We start from the raw sequence: 13310 nt of genomic DNA on the forward strand, positions 1-13310 counted from the left end.
CTCCCTGAATGGTCAGCTCAGTACTCTGCCCTTGTCTATGGACTGTACTTTCTCATTCTAAGATACACAGTGATTTTAGTCCACACCATTCTTTGAAGAATAAGAGCTACACCTGTTAACCTCTCACTATACATCAGGCATCTTCTTTTTAATTTTTTTATGTTTCCTTTTTCTCCCCAAAGCCCCCCAGTACATAGTGGTATATATTTTAGTTGTGGGTCCTTCTAGTTGTGGTAAATGGGATGCCGCCTCAGTGTGGCCTGATGAGTGGTGCCATGTCTGCCAAGATTCGAACTGGTGAAACCCTGGGCTGCTGAAGCGGGGCATGTGAACTTAACCACTCGGCCATGGGGCCAGCCCCTAGCCTCAGGCATCTTCTAATCTTTGCAAAAACTCTATTTTACTATCATTAGACCCATTTTACAGAGGAGGAAACTGAGGTCCACAAAGGTAAAGATACTTGCCCAGGATCACTCAGCCAGTAAGAAGTGGAACCAGGATTAGACCCAGGTTGTCCACTGCCAGTGCCCGCACAGTTAAACATGATGTTATACCCCTTCGGGTGTGAGTCATAATCCATGTGTCTGTTTTATGTAATGCTTCTTTTTTTTTCCTCAAAAGGACTCTTATTAAATCTTTTTTATTTTTAAACAATCAAAACCATCTTAGAATCAAAGGACCATAGAAATATTTTTAATATCACCACCAAGATGGGCAGCTGTGGTGGCAACACCTGAGGCCCTGCCCCAGGTCTCAAGGTTTCCCACTGCAAACTTTTTGAGGGCAGAAAGTGTGTTTTCTTTAGCAGCACCCCTCCCCTGTGTCCAGCACAGGCCTGGTAGGAGGAGGTGTGCGCTGTTCGCTCCTGGCTGTCTGAGGGGGCTGCAGGAGTGAATAAGTGCGTGAGAAGGCGGCGGTGAGCAGCCAAAGCTTCATTCTCTGCCCTGGTTGGCTGGGGGTTGGGGGGAGCCTGCTTCGCGGAACTGGCGATGGGGTGGGCGTCCTCGCACACACTCACCTGTGTCCACCCTGCCGTAGTCCACAAAGATCCGCAGCATGACAGAGCCCAGCAGGTACCCAAAAGCCGGTCCAAACACGGAGATGGCAAATAAGATGGCTGGAAAGGAGAGCAGAAAAAGGAGGCTGAGGGGGATAGAGAGGGTGTGGCAGCCAGGCTCTTTCCCCAGCTGAGGGGTTCCTGAGATGTCACCCCATCTTCCCTCTGACCCTGACAAGTCCACACCTATGGCATTTCCCACAGACAAGGCCAGAGCCACTCAAGATCCTGAGACGTGCAGAACCAAAGCTGTTTCTCCTCCAGCCAGCTGCCAGAGAGATCCACTCGCCAGAAAGGAAATGGCCTCCCCGGCAGTTAAAGATGCTGGCCCAGGGGTGTGCTGGTGGGCAAAGCTTCCTGCAGGTACGATGCTGGTGGCCCTGGCAGGAGCTTTTGGGCCACAGAGCCAGTGGGTGTGGTCTGCCAGGTCTGGGCCGTGGGTCCTGAGGATGCTCACTGTGGCTTGTTCTAAGGGAAGGATTTGGGAAGTTGGATGGTCATCTGCTTCTGCTTTGCATGTGCTTCTTTGAGGCCAACCTGCTCCTAAGGAGATGGCTTGGGAAGACGTGTGCTTCGGCCTGGGCCCAGAGGACTGGACGGCAGCAGTAGCTACTGCAGGTTAAGGAGCTCCTCTGTGCCTGGCTCGGGGCTCAGGTAATCCCACAGCGCCCAGCACACAGATACTCTCAGCCTCGTTCTGCAGGTGGTCTTGGGGCCCTGTGCCCCATTTGCCCAGGATCACATGGCTGGTTGGTGACAGACCTGGCATTCCAACCAGGTCTGTCTGATCCCCACACCTCTGCACTCATTTGCTGTGTTGTGGGGCAGAGAGAGTTAGCCCTTGACTCAGCCCCTCAGGGCCTGAGGAAGTGCCACGTCAGGACCTGCCCCCTCCCTGCAGCCCTCTTCAAGCCGCGACTCACAGATGTACAGGGGCGAGTTGTTGGGCTCCGAGAAGTCGTCCACGTAGGAGATCCCAAACGGCTGAATGGGCACTGTCCCGATGCCTGCCAGCAGCTGGGCAAACACCATGAGCCCCCACATGCTGCTGGTCTCCTTCCGGGGGTCCCGGTTGGGGCTGTGGCATTTACTGTGGGGCAGGTCCTGCTGGGTCCTCTGGCAGAGCTCGGCCTGGAGGTGGCTGCTGTTCCCTGCAATGAGAGTGCACGCCAGTCACACTACCTGTCTCCTGCATCCACCAGCCAGCCTCCAAGCCTGGCCTTTCTCCCAGGCCTTTTGGGAGGGACTCAAGAAACAAAGGTGAGAATGTGGGCTCCCAATCCAGGGCCGCCTTTCACGGGTGGAAGAGGAATCTTTCTCTCCCGGGTCTATATTCTTTCTCCTTTGTGGGTACAGGCAGGGGGCTGAGCATGGAGAGAGCAATACTTTCATCCCAGGAGGAAAGGGTCTCCCACCTGGAAAAGGGGATCCAGGATGAACACCCAGACTTGTGGGCCTTCAGTACCGCTGTGGTCAGCCTCAGTGTCGGGCCCCCACGGGGTGGTCCTCTTTAGCAGGCCAGGGGTTGTTTTGTTCCAAAGAAGACCATGTCACCCCTGGCCTGGGATGCATGGCTCCTGGGTCAACACTCCCAAAGCCCTCACTCCTGGATGAGCCTGGCCTTGCATCACACTGGAGAGCCCAATGCCAAAGGCATTTAGTGTCCTTACCAAGTCTGAGCAAGTCTGTGATTCCCAAGAATCACAGAACTTGGGAAGCTGGAAATGATGTCGAGACCCTTTAGTTCAACCCCTCCTCTTACAGATGGGGAGCTGAGGCTGCATCTTGAGACCCTTGGGTGAGGGTCCCAGAGACCCCCAGTGTGGCCCATGGGCACCATGCTGCCTGTGGCTATAGGAACCTGGCCAGGCTAGACTGTCACTTCCGCGTGCCGCTGTTTTTAATTTGGCCCACACTAAACACTCAGCATTGTCAGCTCTCCAAGGCCCGAGGGCTCTTGAGGGCTCCTTTCCATGAGATCTCTTCTTTTCCTGCCTTGCCCAGGCCAGTGGAAACCAGCGACATCACTGATCTTGTTCTGTGGGTTTGTTCACTTAACACTAATGGGATTTGGTTAGATTCTCATTTGTGGTTCTCCCAGGGAGGGCACGGCCCTGAGCTAGGTGGGCCTCAAAGTCCCATGGAGAGGAAAAGTGGGGGTTGTGGACTAGATCTGCCCCTCACACTGGACTCTGCCCAGGGCTGTTGGGCTCAGGGCTTCCCTGGGCGGTGGGGCTGGGGAGGGGTCTGCCCTCCTCATCATCCTCTCCCCTTCCCCAGACATACACGCTTTGTCCAGCCCGGCCCCGCCATCGCCTGTCCTCTACATTGGTGTTTGTGTAGGACACATTTGAAAACTGCTGGCCTAGGGTGCTCCCCCATCGATCAGGGAGTCTTGTCCCAGGAAATCAAAGGGGCCAAGATGTCTGTCTGGTCCAGGTCGTCCAGACCTGACTCTAGCTTTGTGCAGGGTGTGGAGCACCTGGGCAAGCAGCCAGGCCCTGGCCTTTGGTTAGTGTCCCTCTTCCCTTCCTTCTCCCATCTCACACCCACTATCCCACCTTTCAAGGCAGAATTCAATTAGAGAGTGGTCCAACCTCACCGTGAAATAGGAGGCAGCCTCACAGAATTAGGATGGGGAAGTACCCTTACAACATGGAAAGACAGCTGTAAAGTCCTGTAGGTTCAAAAAATAACTAGCAGTTTGGAGAAGAGTATGATCCCTAGTTTATACAACTTACATGGACTAATTGAATATGCAGAGACAAACTCTGGAGACGACGGCTCTCTCTCTGGGCGATGGGAGTGGGTGTTCTTTGTGTGTGTGTTTGCCTTTATTTTGCAATAGAGCAACAGTAAAATCTTCTAAATTAAAAAAAATTTTCCATAAATAAATATAGCCAGAATTTAACAATGTCTCTCCCATTTCTCATGTCTTTCTTCCACAACCATTGTCCTTCTTTCTGGCCTAGGCCCCAGGCCTGCAAAGGTCTGCATGACACTAGGGCTGCATTTCTCTGCCCTCCCCCCACTGCCTCTCCCCTGTGTGGTGTTGAGCCTTTCTCCCACTTACAGGCTCTACTTTGGAGACCCAAGTTCCAGTGCCAGAACTTTTAAACTCTCGTTTATTGCACAGGCAGACACTGCCGAGGCTGTGACGCACATTGTCTCCTGTTCACAGAGGTTACTGGCCTACCTAAGTGGCTGGTTTGGGACAGAGCTGGCATTTGAACCTGTGTGTGTCTGAATCAAACTCCATACTGAAGTCAAGTCTGAAATGGTCACTTTGAGAAGACACAACACACATTTTTCAGGGATGGAGGAGCCAGGCCTGGGGAGAGTCCTCTGTCCCTAGCCACAAACACAAGGGCTCTCTGATCTCCGTGGGTGGCTGGCACCTTATACTGACTTCCTCCCCAGTAGAGGTGTCCTGGGAAGGGGCTGGCTGCTGGGAGTTTTGCTGAAGTCTGAGACAATGAGATGAAACAAACATACAGTATAAGGAGTCAAGAAATTGGTTTTAGTGAAATAAGCCAGACACAGAAAGACAAATACAGTATGATCTCACATGTGGAATCTAGAACAGTCAAACACGTAGAAGCAGAGAGTAAAATGGTGGTTGAGCCAGAGGCTGTGGGGAGGGAATAATGGGAAGGTGATGGTCAAAGCGTACACAGTTTCAAGTATGCAAGATAAATAAGTTCTGGCGACCAACTCTACAGCAGAGTGCCATAGCTAACGAGACTGCATTGTGTACTTACAATTTGTTAAGAGGGTAGATCTGGTATTAAGTGGTCTTAACACACACAGACACAGACACACACACAGAGTAATAAAGGTGGCAGGAGGAAACTTTGGGAAGTGATAGATAAGTCTATGGCCTTGATGGTGGTGATGGTTTCAAGGGTGTATACTTATCCCCAAACTCATTAAACTGTATGCATTAAACACATACAGCTGTTTACATGTCAATCATACCTCAATAAAGTGGTTTAAAAAGAAAAGAAAGAAAGAAATTGGGTTTAGCCCCAGGTAGCTGTGTGAACTTGAGCAAGTTTCTAAGTCTTTCTGAGCCCCCGCTTCCCTTGAGGCAAAGACCACAAGGTGGCCAGATATGGAGACTCCTATGGGTCATTCACGAGCCAGAAGGTTATGGATCCAGAAAGGGGTGAAGGCATGAAAAGTTGGGCCCCGCTGGGCAGTCGGCAGGTCTGATGGCTGTGCCTGCCCTCTTGAAGGAAGGCTGGTGTGGCTCAGTAACGCTGTGAGGGTCCGATTCGCAGGACAGTCTCTTTATCTGGAAGCACAGAACTGTAAGATGTTCCTGCTGAGAAAGAGACCGTGGGGGCTGTGTAGCCCACTCCCCCGACCCCACTAAGGAATCCTTCTACCAACACTGTCTCGTGTCCAACACCCAGGAACAGGGGTGTGGCGCTGGCAGACTCATCCAGATCCCCATGGGGAGGCCCAGGCAGCCGTGGACAGACAAGGCCAACAGACATTGGAAAGGCTGGACTGGAAGCCTGGGACCTGGGTTCTGGACTGAATCTGTGACTCCGTAGGTCAGTGGCCTTGACTTTGAAAGACCTCAGGATTCTAGGGAGAGGCCAAGCACTGTAGAGGGTGGAGGCTTCTGGAGGTGCGGAGGGGGCAGTGCGGGCTCACTGCTCACTCCCTGCCCTCAATGCGGCAGCCATGCAGGACACCCCAGGACGAGCGTTTACACACGTGGGCTGTGCTGGTCTTTAGAAAAAGTGATGGACGAGTACCGAAACCTCTATGCCCTTCTCAAGACCAGAGGGGCATGTTCAGGAACCAGGGCAGAGCAGGCTGCCCAGCCTTGGAGAACCCTGCTGGCCCACACTGGCGACAGACCAAACGCAGCTGTGCAATCACTCAAATCGGCACGTACCCTTCTCTGTTCACTGCCCCGTGCCAACTTGGACTGAGCTGATGCATTTCTACAGGCCCATAAATAAAAGGGCTGCTGCCAAGACTTCAAATGGGCATTTCTTTTCAGAAGACTCAAACAAATTTCGAGCATATTTTGTACAGGGAAATAAGCAAAGTTTGAAGTTCCCTAAAACCGTGGGCTGTTGTCACTTGCAAATGTGCTCGGCTAAGCCACCTGTCTGGTCTGTCTAGGTGTGACAGCAGCTCCCTGTCGCATGTTGTCTTTAGGCTACGGGGTGGCAGGGCCAGGTCCAGGCTCTGTGGAGGAGTGGTTTAAAGATCACCTGAGAGCAAACGGCCCAACTGGGAAAGAGGTGCAAAGAACAGGCCCCCACTCCCAGCGTGGCCAACAAAGGACCACACGCAGGCCCGTCAGCCACAGTGTGGATGATGCCTGCTTCACAGGGGGAAAGCTTGGATGCTGAGTCCCGAAAAGTCAGCAGAAGCAAATTTCATTCATTCTTGGTTGTTCAGTCATTTGGCCAATAGTGACCGTGGGCAGGCACTCTGCTGGGGTGGGGGACACGGAGGTGACTGAGATGGGCACAGGAGCTGCCCTTACAAACCTTCAGTCGGCTGTGGTACACAGATCATCAAAGAAGCAACCAAGATATTGCTGGGTCAAATCAAAACCACAGTGAGATATCACTTCACACCCATCAGGACGGTTATTATCAAATAACAGAAAACAACAAGCGTTGGGTAAGATGTGGTGAAATTAGAAACTTTGTGTATTGCTGGTAGGAAGGCAAATGGTGCAGCCACTGGAGAAAACAGTATGGCAGTTCCTCAAAAAATTAAAAAATAGGGGCCAGCCCCGTGGCCGAGTGGTTAAGTTCGCGCGCTCCACTTCAGCAGCCCAGGGTTTCGCCGGTTTGGATCCTGGGCGCAGACATGGCATCGCTCATCAGGCCATGCTTAGGCAGCGTCCCACGTGGCACAACTAGAAGGAGTTGCAACTGGAATATACAACTATGTACTGGGGGGCTTTGGAGAGAGGAAGAAGGGAAAAAAAGATTGGCAACAGATGTTAGCTCAGGTGCCAACCTTTAAAAAAAATTAAAAAATAGAATTACCATATGATCCAGCATTTACACTTCTGGATATATACCCCAAAGAACTGAAAGCAAGGACATGAATAGATATTTGTACACGAGTAGTCATAGCAGGATTATTCACAATAGCCAGAAGGTGGAAACAACTCAAATGTCTATCAACGGATGAATGGATAAACAAAATGTAATATATACGTACAATGGAATATTATTGAGCCTTAAAAAGGAAGGGAATTCTGACACACACTACATACAAAATGGATGAACCTTGAAGACGTTATGCTAACTGAAAAAGCCAGACACAAAAGGACAAACATTGCATGATTCCACTTCTATAAGAAACGTAGAATAGACAAATGCATAGAGGCAGAAAGTAGAATGGAGGTGGGGGGCTGGTGAGAGGAGGAATGTGGAGCTAATGTTTAATGGGTACAGTTTCAGTTGGGAAAGATGAAAAAGTTTTGGAGACGGATGGTGATGATGGAGTCCAACGGTAAGAATGTACTTAATGCCACCGAACTGTACACTTAAAAATGGCAAAAATGGCAATTTTCATGTTATGTATATTTCACCACAATAAAAAAAAAACACAGCCTGGTACATACTGAGTTGGGAGAGGATAGGGTCCCAGGGAGCACACGGGAAAGGCACCAAACCAAGTGTTGCTGGAGAGAGGGTTTGGGAAAAGATTCCTGGAGAAGGTGGCCTCTGAGCGCAGAAGAATCAACAGGAGTAGATAGAAGACCAGTGGGGAGGAGGAGAGGGGAACAGCACGTGGAGGGGCTCAGAGATGTGGGTGGCACACTCATAACATGAAATGGAGTTCAGTGTCGTTGTCATGCAAATACAACCAGGGCGAGTCTTGTGTGTCCTGGGAAGGGGCCCGGATTGTATCCTAAGGAAAACCCCAGAGGCGTGAAGATGGTGAGGGGAGCAGTACAATGAACGCACTGGAGAGAGATTAAGACCAGTTTTCAAGGTCCGTGTGTCAGGAGCTGAATTAACCCAGATATTTCGGTGGTAAAATGGGAGACTGAGCATTGCACATGGGGCAGGGAGCGCTGGCCGGCTCCGCAGCTGCGCAGGTGGTGATGCACAGCCCAGAGCGGGTGTGTGTAAGATACACAAGGCCAGGCTTGTAGGAGAGAAGGCGCTTGAGAAACAAAGGATCAGAGAGTAAGTGTTTCTTTTAAGAGTTCTAGTTCTTGATTTTGCCTATTCTCCTTATTTTACTGAATTCACAACTAGTAGAACATTGTTGCTGGCTTGGCTGGCAAAATTATTTTTTGAGGGACATCTAATAGTCATTGAGGATCATAAAAATGTTGATTGCTTACACGTCTTTACGTGGCATGTTGCATGGTACACCAATGCCACAAAAATCCTCATGAAATTTCACCTAATGAAGTGTCCGGGAGGCAAAACTCTCTGCGAGTCACTTAACTTATCATTAACTTTTAAAATGTGAGATTACATGTCAGAAACTGCCTTTACTTAGTAAAAATGCATATTTAAAAAAACAATCAATTGGCCCCAATTAAATCCAAGTCTACTGAGTCGCTGTTTGGCTAGTCTGCCTTCCAGAATGATTCGAGACCTCCCAAGAAACTCTCTTTTTCATATGCCAGCCCTGAGTGGGACCAGATTCATCCTGGACCACGTCTGACACACATGAAAGGGAAATGGCAACTAAATCCACCCGCAGAGGGCAAGGCTTTTTTCACCTGGGAGCTCTGCCCTCCGGGAAGCAGCAGCTGGCTGGCCTGGATGCAGGGAACTCCGGAGCCAGGAAGAGCAGGGCGTGGTGGTGGGTAGGGCTCGCTGTTCCCTGGCTTGACGTGGGAACAGGTGTTTATAGCAGAGACAGACATAGTGTGGCTTCCTCAGAACGCACACCTGGGACTCCTTGCAGTGAGTGGCTGTGGCCAGCTCACTCTGGTGAGAGCAGAATGTTCCAGAATTTAGACCATTATGCGCTTCTCCTAAGAGGACGGGGATAAGTGAGTCCAAGGACCAGAAGAAGGGGGAGGAAAAGACCTTGCATCAGGAGCCTTTGGCAGAATCGGGGGGCTCAGCTTTCTTTGCCCCACTCCACCCCTCTCCTCCCTCAGCTTTCTTCAGGAGCTCGGGTCCATGTAAAGGAAGAGAGAGCAACTGCTCCCCACTTTTCAGGCTTTCGAGCAAAGGCCCCGAACCCACTTACTCTCCACTGACTCATGGAAGCACATCGCCCTCCTCAGAGGCTGCTAGCTGCGATCTCCCCACCGTGTCAAATCCTGTGGGAAGATCAGAGAAATGCCTGCCTATTCCAGCCACCACAGACTCCGGAGGCCACCTGCCTCCATCTTGAGGGGCCTGAGAAAGGGAGGGAGGGGAATCTATTCATTAGCTGGATGTCAGTCTGTTTCTCATCTTCCCGAGGCAGACTTCTGGAAGGCTCAAGTTCATCAGAGCACATTTTTTTCCCCACAAGACACCAGAGGTCCAGCTGTGCCAGTTTTCACTGTGAAATGCTAACTAGAACAGGCCGGGACCTCTCCCCTCCCCAGCTACCCCAGCACCACCCTCGCTGCACGTGAGTCAACCTTCTGACTCATCCCATGATGAAATACGCAGACTTTCAGTTCTAATTTCTGGACCCCACAGCAGATTTGGAAAGATAGAGGACTCTGTGGAGGAAGGCCTACCTCCCTAGAATAAGACCCATGGAGATAGGGCAGATCTGAGCAGACCAAGGTCTGGCCATTCCATTGTTCAAGGACATATATTTCAGGTGTGGCCAGGCAGAGGCTGTCCGGAAGGCTGTCAAGGGTATAAGAAGTCTCTGCACAAAGATCCGGAACTGGGGCCGAGAGGACCCCAGAAGGGTCAAGCAACATAGGAAGGCCATGGAAAGCGGGGCTTTCCTTTGGCTAGTCATTCTTATCATTCTGGTAGAGGAAAGAGAGAATTCTGCCAGGAGACAGAAGGGCAACAGGACTTCTCCTTCAATTCATGGTTCTTGAAGGCCACTCATTATCTCCTCAATCAAAAGGGGGCATGGCTTGGGGGGTGAGTAGGGTCAAATGACGAGGAAGTCAGCAAGACCCCAACCTCAGAAGCAATTCATAAGAAAACAACAGGAAAAGGCAGGGGTGCTTCCGGAGAGATTTCTGGAAGCATGGCCAAGGTGCCAAGCCCTTGGGCTATCAGCAAACTCCTGGAACCTCATTCAGAATGTTCTACTCTGAAGGACCTATTTCCTCATCCTCCTAAATTCAGCTACTCAATAGTTCTTCCCGAAACTCTGGCAACACCCACTGGCAGGCCTGGAATAGGCTGTCCCGAATTCACTCATGATTTGAGATCACGAAGTCCTTTGTAAAGTGGGTTGTTTGCACAGCAGAAGTGATTGGGTTCCCAGTGGAGTTCACAAAGCCTTCTTAATCCATAATACCCCTGTAATAATATGTATTCTATTCTGACTAGCCTAAGCCTCCGCTTATAAAATGATTTCTATGGGCGTATGCATTCTGAGTTTTTTTCGACTAGGGAGAACATATTCTTCTGCACCAGCAGAAACCAATAGAGTGGGGATTGACAGCCTGGGTCGCATCATGGGACAATGGAAGGAATCCACACTTTGAAGCCAGACAGACCAGGTTCAAATCTTGGTTCTACTGCTCCCTGGTCGGAGGCATCTCAGAACCTCAGTGTCTTCATCTCCAAAACAGTTATAATAATGCCCCCCTTGCAATATTCTTACTAGGATTAAAAATAATGTGTCTATTATAACCTGGGACATAGTGATCATATAATAACATCAATTTTCATCTAAAGAGGCCAGAAACTTTGAGAAATGTAAATGGATGAGGGAGATGGCAGAACCCTGGAGATAGGCAATATTGCCCAGGTTTTTAAGAACCTGGGAACAGGGTCCAGAAACTAGAGACAAGTAAGATCAGAGCTGGCCACCAGCAATGGATGGATTGTAATAAAGGGTGGGGGGGCTGGTGGGCTGCCTGGAAGGGTTTACATCTGTGCAGGAAAAGAGCGAGCTCAGGGGAACGGAAGGAGAGAATTTCTCTGCTCTGCTTTGAAAACTGAGTTTCCAAGACTGGTTCTGAGGCTGAGGCTGGACCTCCCTTCCCACACCCACACTCTGGCCCTAGAGGGGGCTGTGGGGAAAATGCCTACTTGTATTGAGTAGGCCACGTGACCAATGAGCTGGGTGGGAGAGGGCGAGTCCACTGTGCATGGTGCAACAAGGCTGGGCGTCACACTTCTGGCAGGTCCAGAGCCTCGCTCCTGCACCCTGAGGAATTGCCACCAGGCCAAGGATGGATGCATTGCCTGCTCAGCTCATTATCAAAACTGTTTCTCAGTGGAGAGGAGGGAAGGAAGACAAACCTGAGCGAGTAGGATGGAGGCTCAGCCCCATTTAATTTTAGCATTCAAAGAGATGTGCACTTACTTCGCACTTCCCAACTGGGAATGAAGCAGAACTTATTGTTCACAGATTTATTCAATAGGCTGACAAGGAGCTCTTCAAAGAAAAAAAAGCTATTAGCTGAGCCAACATGAGTTCATCAAGAGCCAGTCATGCCAAACCAACCTCATTTCCTTTGTTAATGGGCCTCCCAGAATAGCAGGAAGCTGTAACATGGTGTTACTTGACTGGAGGAAGCCTTTTGACAAAGCCTGTCATGACATCCTGGTAGACAAGATGTGGACACGTGGCTGGAGAGTCCTCTGGGAAGACCCAGCTCAAAGCGTGTCCGGTGCAGGTGTTAATGGGTCAGTGTGACCTGGAAGACGGCAGCCCGAACTGTGCACCACTCGACCCCGTTTCCTAGACTGGAGTGAGGACAAGAAACAGCTGACAAATTCGTGAATGACATGAAGCTGGGAGGAATGGCTAATAAGGCAGTCCAAAAGCTGAAAACTCAAAATTAGACCCAAGGCTAGAAGGAGGGGCTTCAACCATAGAGAATGAATCTGATGGAATCAGTTTGGGCTGCTACACCAAAGAATCAGGGCTTGGGTGGCTTATAAACAACAGAAATTGACTTCTCACCGTTCAGGAGGGTGGAAGTCCCAGATCAGGGTGCCAGTATGGTAGGGTTGTGGGGAGAGCCTCTTTTGGGTGACAGACTGCCGACTTCTTGTTGTATCCTCACACGGCTGAAAGAGAGCGAACTAGCTCTCTGACCTGTTCTTGTAAGGGCACTAATCCCGTTCAGGAGGGCCCTACTCTCATGACCACATCACCTCCCAAAGGCCCCACTTCGTAATACCATCGCCTCGCTTCTGACTTCTCTTTGCTGTTTCCGGCTATAGATCTCGGAGCCAAACCAAGCTCTGCATCCTGAAAAGTCCTTTTGTTCCTGAGAGAAAGAAACTGCTCCTGCGGGTTTCCTGCCTCCTGGTGGGTAGCACACTGCCCCAGTGTGCCTGGTGGTTCCTATTTCAAGCGTTTGGGCCACAGGAGGTGTCCCAGCACGGCCAGCAACCTCAGCTCTACTGTGGGGCAGGAAGAACAGAAAGTTCCTCCCTGCATCCTCTGGGGACCCTCAGGGAGCCAAGGCCTCTTGTGGGAGGGTTCAATGGTTTCTTCAAACCACATTCCCCAGCAGGACCGGGGCCTGCACCTCATTTCTGGGGGGCTATCTCCCACTCCCTAACAGTTTTCTTGAGGTGCCCAAAGCCGCTGGAATAGTAATCAGCCCTCCTTTTTCACCCTGGGTCTGAGCCTCCCCAGGGGACCCTCCCCTCTGCCACAGGTGGGTCCAAGACACAGGTCTGCCAGTGGTCCTGGAGAAGCAACTCTCCCCAGGGGAGCAGGACGCAGGAGGCAGCTTGTGACCTAGGCACCTCTCCTCCCCAGACAGAAGCAGACCTGCCTCCCCAGCCTCATTCTGGAGCAAAAGGAATGACTAAACGAGCCTCAAGGGGCCGGATGGGGAGGGAGAGCCATGCTCAGGCTCAGGTCTCTACTCAGGCCTCAGCTGGAATCCCAGGAGAACAAGAGGTTACGTCTCCAGGCCAGCCAAGGTGGCTGGGGGGCTGTGGGGAGGGGGCGTGTTGTGACTTGCCCACAGAGCAGATGTTAAGAGAGCCTGACAGAGAATCAGCTACCCTCGCATCAACCGCTGGACCGTTGGAGGCCACCGCCATTGCCATGGAGACAGCCAGCTCTCCCGGAGCCCCAGCCCCTTCCCTGGCCTTCCCCTAACCTTTGACACAGCAGCCTAGTGTTTTCTATC

General features: G+C 51.1%; 1 protein-coding gene across 1 annotated transcript in view; it reads right to left on the reverse strand.

Annotated features, from left to right (window-relative positions):
• Positions 1-13310, reverse strand: part of SLCO2A1 (solute carrier organic anion transporter family member 2A1) — an 83019-nt gene that overhangs the window by 17649 nt on the left and 52060 nt on the right. Inside the window, exons 4-5 of the mRNA XM_023620957.2 lie at positions 1981-2208; positions 1019-1117 (exon numbers count right to left, since the gene is read on the reverse strand). Of these exons, the coding sequence (XP_023476725.1) occupies positions 1019-1117; positions 1981-2208 (327 nt within the window). The remainder of the gene's footprint in view (positions 1-1018; positions 1118-1980; positions 2209-13310) is intronic.

Source organism: Equus caballus, chromosome 16 (genome assembly GCF_041296265.1).
Source record: "Equus caballus isolate H_3958 breed thoroughbred chromosome 16, TB-T2T, whole genome shotgun sequence".
Classification (NCBI taxonomy): domain Eukaryota; kingdom Metazoa; phylum Chordata; class Mammalia; order Perissodactyla; family Equidae; genus Equus; species Equus caballus.